The 12,212-nt window shown below is 39.7% G+C and overlaps 1 protein-coding gene across 1 annotated transcript in view; it reads left to right on the top strand.

Moving 5' to 3' along the window:
- The first annotated feature begins 6,431 nt into the window (after positions 1–6,431).
- The window catches only part of inppl1a (inositol polyphosphate phosphatase-like 1a), a 34,022-nt gene continuing 28,241 nt past the window's right edge, over positions 6,432–12,212 (top strand). The window contains exon 1 of the mRNA XM_062419460.1: positions 6,432–6,634. Coding sequence (XP_062275444.1) covers positions 6,432–6,634 — 203 coding nt within the window. The remainder of the gene's footprint in view (positions 6,635–12,212) is intronic.

Genomic DNA, 12,212 nt, shown 5'->3' with positions numbered 1-12,212 from the left:
AATAAAAACTGACTTCAAATGCTCTGGTGTTTGTGTCATTAAGCCTCTTAATTGATGGCGAGACCCCTTTGGTTTACATATAAAATCATTTGCATTGATTGTACAAATGTGTCTTAGGTTAGTGGACTCTAGAGCAGAGACACAATAGGCTGAGACAATAGGTTGAGTTGCAGCCCAAAGCAGAAGGCAGACTGACGAGGGGTGGGGGTCCAGGACTGAGGACAGGCTGGCAAGCATTGGAGCTGTAGGCAGGGGTCAAGCTGAGCTCTGGATGGAGAAACAGGAATTAGTTCACCAGAATACTGATTAGGACAGATTTTATAAGTAATGGCCAGAGATAGACTGACAACATGCACACAATCTGGTGAGGCCTGGGAGTTTGAGCTGAAGTCTAAGTAGTGAACAGATGATTAGATGATTGATTGCAGCTGCGGCGGCTGGTGCCCGGCTCCCACACATACCTGGCTCCAACCCTGCAATCACACACACACACACATGCAAACACACACACACACACAGACAGGGAGAGAGACTAGGAGGCAGTGGGCATGACAAAAATATAGATTTGATTGGCCTGTATGAACAACTTTGTCTCCAGATCAGTGGTTTATGTTTAAAGTATTATTTTAACATTTGACACGTGTTGCACTAAAATAAAAAATAAAAAACCATACACCTAACCTCTAAAGTGCTTCTCTATCCCAGTGAGTGACTATTAATGTACCTGTTTGTATATTCAACCAGTTTCTTTTCCTCTTGAACCAGTTCCTTGTGCTTTTTATGAACCCTTTTTCTTATTCTCTGAAATGGTCTATCTTCTCTCCTTGTTTTTACTGGACAGTACATTGCTCACCACATCAGGTTAAAATCAGCAACATAAAAAAAAAATGCAGTACATGCACAAAAACAAGATTATAGTTTGATGTGATGGGATGACATTTCTTTTAAGTGCAGGCTATGGATCAGCTTAATAAACCCCTTCATAACCTCAATCAGCAGTGAGGAAACAGTAAAGCTGACCTATCGCTGCATTGAGGGGAAAATGTTTCTCTACACTGGGCCCCAGTGATCACACCATCACATGACCACTCTGGGCCAGCTAGTGGTTAGTGGGCTCCACTGCTTGGTAATTACGGGGTTCCAGTCCCCTGAGTACATATATATATATGTGTGTGCGTGTGTGTGTGAATGTGAGAGAGAAAGACAGAAAGGAAGAAAGACGGGGCTAGAGACGAACAGACAGAAAAATATGAGTGAGGGTGTGTTAATGTCTCTCTAATTCCCCTTATGTTTAAGGTTTAAGTGTGTTTTTCTGTCTCACTGTCTGTTTGAGAATGTGTGCGCGTGCGTGTGTGTGTGTGTGTGAGGGGGATGATTTTAAATGTGTTTTTCTATGCCACGTCTGAATGTTCTCCATCAGCTCTCTGAATGAATCTTGTGATTGGTCACAGATATGACCACAGAAGACTTGAGCTGATGAAAGATATTTCATAGATATTTTAACCCTTATACGGGCAGGAGCGAAAAATAATTTGATATTACTGGTTATCTCATTTGCACTAAAGTAGAACATTTCCACAAATATTTTTGATATATTTAGGATTTCAGTTGTATCTCCACCAGGATACGTTGCCCTATTAAAGTATACAAATGCTCATAATGGTAAACAATTGATACTTTCTTGCTTTCCCTGGTCATTAATACTAGTTTCTAAACTGATTTTATCATTTCAATCAAAGTATAGACTGACCACAAGCTTCACTTCTACCAATCCAGTTCTCCCAATTCAAGGCACATACAACTGACCAACCACGTTAACCAATCATGCTCCTAACAGGGTGTTAAAGAGTCTCTATCTCCTGGTGCACATCACCTGTTTAAGGGTTAAGTAAGTAGGTTGGAAATATGCGTTTAGCGATTGTGCACTCTGTACATGAATAATTGAGGTCTTGGGTAATTCCAGTGATTAAAAAAGAAACTACTGATGCAGTAAAAAGTAAAAAAAATTTTTTAGATATTGAAAAACTTTCTTTGACTGACAAGGATCACATGTGTTAATATGCTGCTTCATTTCTAAGGTTGATAATCACATCCTTCCTGATCACAACACTGTTTAATTCCCAGCCCAGTCTTTCACGTCTCTTTTCTCTGTAAACTTGATGCACAACTCTCCTATACAGAGACAGGTTGGCCTTGCATTGGACCATCTCACTGCATCGGTTTGGTTAAAACTGGGACCATAATTCACCCAATGTCATTCAACAGCTTTTCGACAAATGGCCATCAACTTGTTATAAACCCTTAATGTCCACAATGCGGTTTGCATTACCTCAAATATATTTTTACAGTTACCAGTGACTGAGGGGTCTTGTGGCGGTACAAACATTGTCTATTTACCAAGTTAAAATTATACAGGTTTATAGCTAGTATTAACCAATGAGAAGCATCCATGTTAGTAAGTTAATCAGAGAAAGAAAATCAGATACTACGTCATAATTATTTGGTGTTGATGTGAACAGAACTTACAAGTGACAAAATAAATGTGGTAACTTTGTATGAGTATAACAAGCTGACTGTAAGCATGTTCACATTATCTTAGAATAAGTACAGCTGAGCCTGAGAAAATTAAGCTGAGGCTGAGCTCTACAAGGTGAAGCTAAGCCTCAAGTGTTACTTTAGTTTTTATGTTTTTATTTAACATTTGTCTGCATTTCTTTACTCTTTAGTTTTTATGTTTTTATTTAACATTTGTCTGCATTTCTTTACTCTTTAGTTTTTATGTTGTATGTCTCACAACAGGAGTGCCACCCAACAAGCCCTGATGGGTTTCATTGGCTCCTCTTGCACATTTCTCTTTTTGTAGTTATTGTTCTCTTTGTTTAATCTCAATGTTCAGAATGTATTTTGTATATTTCATTTATTATGCATTTTATTATGTGCAATAAATAAAAAAGGCTGAGTCTGAGCTGTCCCAATATGGCCATAATGGACAGTAAGATAACCCTTCTTATGTCAGCAACAACATGGTCCTTCCTCTTGGCCCATTATCAGGCCCAACTTTACATTTTGTCAGCTATATGCTAAATCATGACTCTGCATCATGACTTTGCTTCAGACTTAAATAGCTCAACAGCTATTGAATAAATCGTCATGCAAGATGCTTCAGATATCAACGTTTTTCCTGCCATTGTTCAGAGGTTTGTTTTAAAGTCTCTAATGAGCATTACAGCCTTGCTGTGCTATTAGCTTGGCTATAGAGTTGTAGCTATATGCTAAATCATGACTCTGTGAATGTCAGTGTCCCCCTGTCAATCAGTCAGTCTAAGACTTTGCTTCAGAACAAAAGCTATTGGATAAATGGCCATGAAATATGCTTCAGATATCCAATGTTCCCAGAAGATCAATTGTAACAAGTTTGATGATCTTTTCTTCTGGTGCCACCAGCAGGTCAAACCTTTCACTTATCCTGTATTTCAATATTTTCCAGATGGGTTTGTGCAAAATATGGTACAGATATCCATTGTTCCCCAAGAATCCTACTACTCTCGACCCCTGACCTTTACCTCCAATGAGATTAGCATTGCACAACTATTGGATGCATTCTCTTCACCTTTGGTACACAAATTGATTTCTGAGTTAGGACATTGCCAGTGACTACGATGCCATTATCAGGTCAATATATTAATTTACTGTGACTTGATTTTAAAGTAAATACTTGCATCTAATGACGCATCAATCTTCCTCAGCTGTGTATTGTGTGAAGTGCTAACTGGCAAATGTCGAGCATGTTACAGTAGTGCACTAAGACGGTGAATATGGTAAACATTATACCAGCTAAACATCAGTATGCTCAAACTAGTAGAGCCTCACAAAGCTGCTAGTATGGCTGTCTGGTATGAATCTTAATATACAGTTATGGAAAAAGATGGAGGAAAAAATTAAAATGAGCAAAAATATGTTTTTTGTGAGACATTTTGCGGATAAAAATTGTTTTATTGTGATGTTACATTGTGAAACAGATTTTTACAATGTTTGCATGCAAACTTTCTTCGTTTTACAGTCTTTTACAATGAACTCACACACAGAGACACACAAAAACATACACAGTGTGATGCCATAGTCAGAAATAGCTTTGGGATGGCTGCTGTCCCTGTGGCTATTAATACTCAGTTTTTCTGAGGTCATTGGCAACACACACCAGGCAGCCCAACTCTCCCTCTCTTTAGCTCTACCTCTCTCTTGCTTTGTGTGCATTCATACCACAATTTAGGAGTCATACTTTTTTGTGGGCAGCTAGTGAAGAAAAATAAAAGAAAGGCTAAAGTTAGTATAATGCTGTTTGTGGTTTGCCAGTCTGGCCCAGAGGTGGACAGTTACACCTAGTGTGAGTTTGTGTGTGTGGTCTGGAGAAGAAAAAGGATTGCATAACTGGATTGGAGCTTGTGTTGAGAAATTGCTGCAGCCTGGTCTCTTCAGTGGCTGCAGGAAGGTTACACTGATATTCAAAAAAGCCTTCTGACATTAGTGAAGGCTTCGTTGTTAGGTGTTGTTGAAATCTACGATGCACCTGGACATAAAAGTGTGTGTGTGTGTGTGTGTGTGTGTGTGTGTGTGTGTGTTTGTGTGTGTGTGTGTGTGTGTGTGTGTGTGCAAATAAAACTCAAATAAAAGTATAGTACCACAGTACACAAACACCCTGCAAGCAAAAGTCATGCATAAAAAACTTACTTACCTGATTATTTCTGTTATGCTATACACTTCTGCTTGAGTATATTGCAAAGTGACATTTTAACATTTTCTCCACTATTTGAGAGCTAATATCATTTGGTATTTTGCAAATTGGAATTGTTCATACAAAACGTGATGCATTACTCAATGCAATAAATCTCATTAAGTCTTAATCATCAAATTTAAATGTAACAAAGTTGGCTTAGTAAGAGTATTACAACATGTTTTCAATGCAAATCCACTTGATCCAAGTATTTCCTAAAATCCTATTGTATTTCTTTTCTTGTTGTATTCTATTAAAGAGACGGATAAATAATTATATGGTCATTATAGCATTGCTAAAACCACAAATCTAATGGTGGCCTAAGACTTGTGAGAGAGGACTGTGTGTCTTCGGCCCCCATTATCTGTAAATAGCAGGAAAATCTGTCAAATTCAGTTAAAAATCTTCCACATCATCTTTTTCAGCTGACACACCTCAAAGTCCCTCATCACTTTGCTTATAGTCTGCAGATATACAGTACTGTGCAAAAGTCTTAGGACACCATTAGATTTGTTGTTTTAGCAATGCTATAATGACCATATATAATTATTTCTCAGTCTCTTTAATAAAAAAACAACCATAAAATACAGGAAATGTGTATGCAGTATTTAAAAACAGAAAATAAAATATCTTATATAGGCTAAAGTGTGTAAGTATTCAGACCTCCCCTTACACTTGAGTAATAGCAGGAACCTGGCTCTCTTAAACCTAAATGATATGGAGCCTCAATTAATAATGATAATTAATAATTCATGTTAAATTTTGTGCACATAGATCCTGTATGTTCTGTTTGTATGATGGTGGTGGCCTTAGACTTTTGCACAGTACTGTAGCTATCTGGTAAATGTAGTGGAGTGAATAATTTCCACCGCTGCTCCTCTTTTCAATCATTTACTACCCATCTATTTACCTCTCTCCTCCTCTATTTCTCCTTTTATTTATCCATCCCAGTACTATCTTTTCATCTCTACTTCCCCAGAGAGAAATCTATCAAGTTTGCAAAATTATTAAAAAATTATTATTTGATAACTTTGTCTCTGAAATAAAAGTATGTTACGTGTGTTGTCTTCAGTGTATGATTTTATTCTGAAATTCTAAACCGGAAGCAGTGCATCTGTACATTGACGTCCACGCAGATGCTCAGTAGTCGCGATTTTTCTTTTCCCTAGGACGGCGAAGGCAGGGAACGCCCTACTCCGCCTCTGATTGGCTTACTCTAAACATTCTAACTCTAACTCGAACCAATCACACAACCCGAACCAACAAAGGCAGCTGAGAACTGACCAATCAGAGGAGGAGAAGGGCGGGTCATAACTTCACTGTCCTAGGGTAAATAAGTAATTTGCCTCTCTGGTCTCCGGTGTGGATTTACCCTGTGCTGTGTCCCTGATTTCCGCAGGACTGGGAAGCGAAAGTAGGAGGGCGGTGAACCTTTCAGGAACAGAGGGGGAAACAACAGCAAACTTAACTTAACAAACCAGCAACTTGTACCCCCCCAACCCCCCCTCCTCCTGCTGTCTATTTCTCCATTACTTGGGGTCCTCTCCACTGGATTACTTTCCAATCAGCTGGGAGTTTCTCTCTTTTTTCCCCCTTTTCTTTCGGAGAAGTCGGGGAAGTAAATTTTGAGTTGAAGCCGGTTTTTTGAAGGGCTGTGGCCATGGCCGGGGGTGGTGGTGGTGTAGGTGGTGTTGGTGTAGGTGGTGGTGGGGTTGCTCCATTGGGGCCCGTACCGCCGATGTGGTATCACCGGGACCTGAGTCGAGCTGCAGCCGAGGAGCTCCTTGCAAGGGCCGGGAGAGACGGCAGCTTCCTGGTGCGGGACAGCGAGAGTGTCAACGGGGCTTACGCTTTGTGTGTACTGTAAGTAACTTCTAACTTGTGTGTTTTTTGTTTTTTGTTTTGGCCTGGCTTTGCTTTATTTGATGCACACACAAAACAATAAAAAAAAAAAAAACGAAAGCCTTTGCTGCAGTTTAAATATCCAAAATGGTACTTTTTTTCTGCTGTAATTGCGCACATGCCTGCAGGGAGTCTTGGGACTTGTGTTAAAAGTTGACTGCCTTGCCTTGTCTGTTATTATTTTGCCAACAAGTCAGACACACTGCTTTTATAAGTTGTACATAAACTTTTTCCTGCAGCAGCAACATTGTGGCATCATCATCATCCTCTACTGCTGTGTGTGTGTGTGTGTGTGTGTGTGTGTGTGTGTGTGTGTGTGTGTGTGTGTGTGTGTGTGTGTGTGTGTGTGTGTGTGTGTGTGTGTGTGTGTGTGTGTGTGATTAAATTGTAGCTGCTGCCTGCGTAAGCAAAGTGTCCAACAAGCTTTCAGCCAAACGCATTTGTTTACTTTCTCCTCCTGGAAGGCAGTGAGTGGGAGAGAGAGTCTGTCTGTCTGCCCAGCACTGAAACTCCAGCTTGGCACACAACTTTTAGGGCTGTCCCTGTCTGTCTTTCGTCTGATGTGGTCGCCTGCAGCTCCTTTTTTTTGTATATGGTTGTGTGTGTTTGTGTGTGTGTGTGATTTTATTTTTTACAGGGTACACTGCTACAATCAGCCTGCTGGTTATGAGCAATGGTGGTATGGGTAAATATAAGCATCTATAGCTGATGTTTTAATTTAAGGTTTATTCAGATTAGATAAGATATTCCTTTATTAGTCCCACAATGGGGGGAATTTGCATTATTACAGCAGCAAGTGGACAGTAAAACATAGAAGAGCATCAATACAAAGTGGAGGAGCGACCTCACCCTGCAGCATGTGCTGGAGGGAGACATTCTTGATTTTGTGGACAAGATCATTGAGGTGCTAGGTAAGAAAACAGTGCTGTAGCACACAAGATAAGATAAGATAAGATATTCTTTTATTAGTCCCACAATGGGGGAAATTTGCAGTATTACAGCAGCAAGTGGCCAGTAAAAATGGAAGAGCATCAATAAGAAAGAATAAAGAAAAATAAATAAGTACGAAAACGATAACAATAATAGTAGAAATATATCATTTAAAAAAATGATTTACAGCACAACAGTAATATTGGTATTGAGTGGTAATATACCAGAGATGATATTGTTATTGCACGGATTAAAGTGAAGAAATATATTAAATATATATTGCACAGTTGAATTGAAATTAGTTTTATACATGAAGTACTAGTATTGCACAGCATTGGACATTCATTCATGTTAGATTGATTTAGACAAAACATGTCACACAGTATATCATCATAACATGGTGACAATATATATGTCGGAGAAGTGTTAACCCTCTCTGTTATGCCATTACACACGAGGATCTTAACCACCGACCTCCTCCACGCTCTCTAAACAACACAGATGACCGTCCTTACACTGTTAGATTATGTTGAGTAAAATAAACAGTATCTTTAGTCTATATATACCTCCACAATCGGACGACCACGCTTCAAAGCACAAACACAATCATGCCATGGTCTGGGCATTTGACAATGAGTCAGCCAACTTAGTCAAGTGAGGCATGGAAAAAAAATGTGAACTTTAAAAAAAAAACTACAAATGACTAACTCGCCAACCCCCCTCAGACACCAGTAAGATAAACAGATGTATAGACTACTGACTGGAAATAAAAAGGCTTGTGCTTGTGACACAGCACTCTGAGATTGACTTGACCTGCGCTCTGATAGTTTACCCCATGCTGGGTTCATAGTGTGAGTGTGTGTGTGTGTGTGAGTGTGTGTGTGTGTGAGGACATACACTTCTACTGACTGTTTGTACGTGCTATGTATTTGTGTGAACATTCAAATCACCCACAGTAGTAATTAATGGCTGCTTAATACTCTGTGCCATATAGAATAGAATAATGAAAATGTGACTTTTTCATCCCTCGCTGGGCTCACCGTTAATTCAGTAGTTCAGCCAATGACCCACCAACATTCCTCACATCCACACACATCATCCGTTTCCAGATTTATTCCTGCCTCCACCTCTCCCTTTCCTCTCTCCTTTGACCTTTTTCACATCTTGACAGACTTTGTTGCATCTCAGAAGAAGTTTCCTCAAAAGCGAGTTGGTCCGAGTTTAGTCAAATCGTGCTTTACTTTGACTCGAAAGTTTTGGTCACATTTATTGGTCAACAAATTGTTAGAATACTCTTAATTAGGGACAACATGCTGTCATTTAAGTCCATCATCAGAAAAATGATTATAACAAACATTGTGCTTTTATGGCAATCTGTCCAGTCCTCCATCGCTGAGATATTTCACAAAAATCCATATAAATGTCAACCTTGTGTTGTTGCTCGTGGAAAAAGTCAATGGATAACCAAAGTCAGTAGTATTCCCTCTGGGGCGTTTACATGTCTGTACAAAATGTAGCATTCCTAAAAAAACTCAACAACAAGAAATCAACCATTTACACACAGCTAGTAAATGACTTGATTTGGAAGAATTTCATCACTCAAGTATTGATTCATTTTTTAACACCAAGGCAGTTGTTCAATAATGTGATCGGCTCAACCTGACACAGTTATTGTCGTTCGATACTCACTCATCACCCAGGCTCAATCAACGATCAGTAGCATATTAATTAATCACTTTTGCTTACTGTGAAAGGAGACATGTCTGTGTCCAAGTGAAATAAAAAGTGGTTTAAAATATGCTTTACATTGCGCTGTTATTGTTACATAAATATACATTCGCAGTGTATCATTTGACCTGGCTGACAACCTCGAGGCATGCACGGAAAACTGTGAGGCTTCCTCTTATCATAGCTGAGTTTGAGCCTTTTTTTTGCAATAACAGTGAAAACGTAGTGTTCGAGCTCATTTTAACAGCTTAAATCAGATCACCCACTACAAGAAACACATTATTTTTGGTGGACAAAGGTGGACATGACTACTTAGACGCAGCTCTTTGTCGAGCTTGCCCTCATGACTCGCATACACAGACGTGTGCACTTCATTTTCAGAGGGCCTTGGACGCATCAGTGTGTTTTAGGAAGTGTTTCCACTCTGCTGTAGCCTGAGAATAGACCGGTGGGAAGACGGTTTGCTTTGGTGACTGTCGGTGCTGCAGCGGTCGGCCAGTCTGTGTTCAGGCCTTTGCTTCTCACTTCCTCTTACATCTCAGTTTATGGAGTTTTGTACTGTAACTTAGATTTTTTAGGAAGTGGCCACTTGTGATTAGCTTATCATTGAACACTGAGTAGATCGACCGGCGTTTTAAATACACAATACATATGTGCAGAGTTTGTTTAATTTTTTGTGCAGATTGCACAAGATTTCTGTGATTTTAACAGTCAAAAAAAAAAAGATTCAATAAGTATTTTCTGCCTGTAGCTGTCAAACATTTAAATGATATGTGATACTTGCCTGTCTGCCTGTTTCCTGACTTATGTGTCTCTTGTTATTCTGCACAGTGCATGGGTGACTAAATTAGTTTCCCCTCTAGGCATTGATAAAATCATCTGTTTTTTTTTTATTATTATGCTCGTATCTTGAATAATATATGAAAATCTAGTTTGCTGAAATGTTGGCATTCACTGCCACAGCATGAATAAACATTGCAGTATTAGAAAAACTGCTGGCAGTGAAATGTTAGCAGGTTTTATGATGCATTTAGTGTGTGTTGTAATAATAAACAGGCCACCCATCAGGTGAGGCCATGAGTGAATGCACCTACAGAGATATTGTTTCCTATTTTCTTCGTATCAGAGCGGCGCGTCTCAACATGTCGAGGTTCAAGCATGGCTCTCTGTGTTTCTGTGTGCGTCTTGGAAACTTCAACGTTTCTGTGAGAGCATTCCTCACCGTGAAGCTGTGTGTAGAAGAATATCTGGTCAGGTCTTCTGTATTTTTGTCTTATTTTTAGCCCTTTTACTTGTTTTAATAGCTGTCTTACTGTCTGTTCCTTGAAATGTTGCATGTAAAGATGATTTGTGTGCTGTAGTTTCTTTAGTAAATGTTTGCAGATCATCATAAAGCAAAATGATCCTTCTTAAATTCATTCCTACTTCTCTTTAACTATATCTTCTCCATTGTTATCGGCTTGGTTTCTACCTGGATTCCTCTCAGCGGTGTACTTCTTTAAAAGAGTAAAGCCTGTTTCTTATTTGCACAATAACATCTTATGGCTGGCTAAATGGAGGTAACATTTTGGAGTGATATGTAATAATAATGATAAAGCATTTCAAGATACTCAGACACTTTACACAACAATTGGAAAGACAGTATATAGTATTTGTCTGATTAGATCCATTTATCACATGCAGTAGTTGGTTGGAGTGTCAGTGTCACTGACCTGAACTGAAGATGGAGCGTGTGATGACCAGGACAGACGCAATGTGGACAAAAGATCAGCTTACAAGGAGGGAAATGTAGCTGTTTGTTGTTGTTAAGCTTAAGAAAAAACATGAATCTACACTGACGTTTGTGTTAAATGTATCATCTTTAAAGGAGGATGTAGATATTCTGTGTGTTTGTGTTGTTGGGATGAGACAGGAGAAGAGTTGGTGGGACAGAGGGAGTAAGTGACACAGTCAGTACCCTCAGCACACACTATTGTTGACAACACACACACACACACACTGTAAGCCTCGGGTCTATGTCTATCCCATAATAAACCTCTCTCTCTCTCTCTCTCTCTCTCTCTCTCTCTCTCTCTCTCTCGCTCTCTCCGTCCCCCTCTGTCCCCCTCCCCCCATTATAACTTTGCTGCTACTGAAACAATAGTATTTACTCCGCAGACCCGCTGAGAATCTCATCAGCTGCCAACAGGAAGACAAACAAACATGCTCACACACACACACACACACACACACACACACACACACACACACACACACACACACACACACACACACACACACACACACACACACACACACACACACACACACACTTAGGGCTTAGAGTTCTTGTGCATAGAGCAGTTTTAAATACATATAATACTTAATTTAATACATTGTACAAATTTCCTCCTGGACGACTTTTCAGGCTCTCAAATCTTCTCTCGCTTTAATCCCTACACACACACACACACACACACACACACACACACACACACACACACACACACACACACACACACACACACACACACACACACACACACACACACACACACACACACACACACACACACACACACACTGCAGTGATTTCAATGAGTGGAACTACAATGCTTTGTGTTTATAACCTATGTGACAGGATTGAATGTGGACATGATTTCAGAGTCTAGGAAGATAAAACAATAGAAGCAGTTCCTCACACTCGCTGTGTTTACCGCTGAGCCTCGAGGTCAAGGCAGCAGCCAATATTTATCAAGTTTATACTGTTAGTAGAGCAGCTGCTGCAGGCGCGTTACGTGTGATGTACCGAAGTGTTATTGGCAACAATCTGCTGCGCTAAATGTGCTGTGTATGAATCAGCATCAACATGTGAGCCCTCTGTTAATGAATGTCCTTTAAC

This window comes from Scomber scombrus, chromosome 5, assembly GCF_963691925.1.
Source record: "Scomber scombrus chromosome 5, fScoSco1.1, whole genome shotgun sequence".
In the NCBI taxonomy this organism is placed as follows: Eukaryota; Metazoa; Chordata; class Actinopteri; order Scombriformes; family Scombridae; genus Scomber; species Scomber scombrus.
The sequence above is the reverse complement of the archived record's forward strand: the minus strand, read 5'-3'. Positions and strand labels throughout refer to the sequence as shown.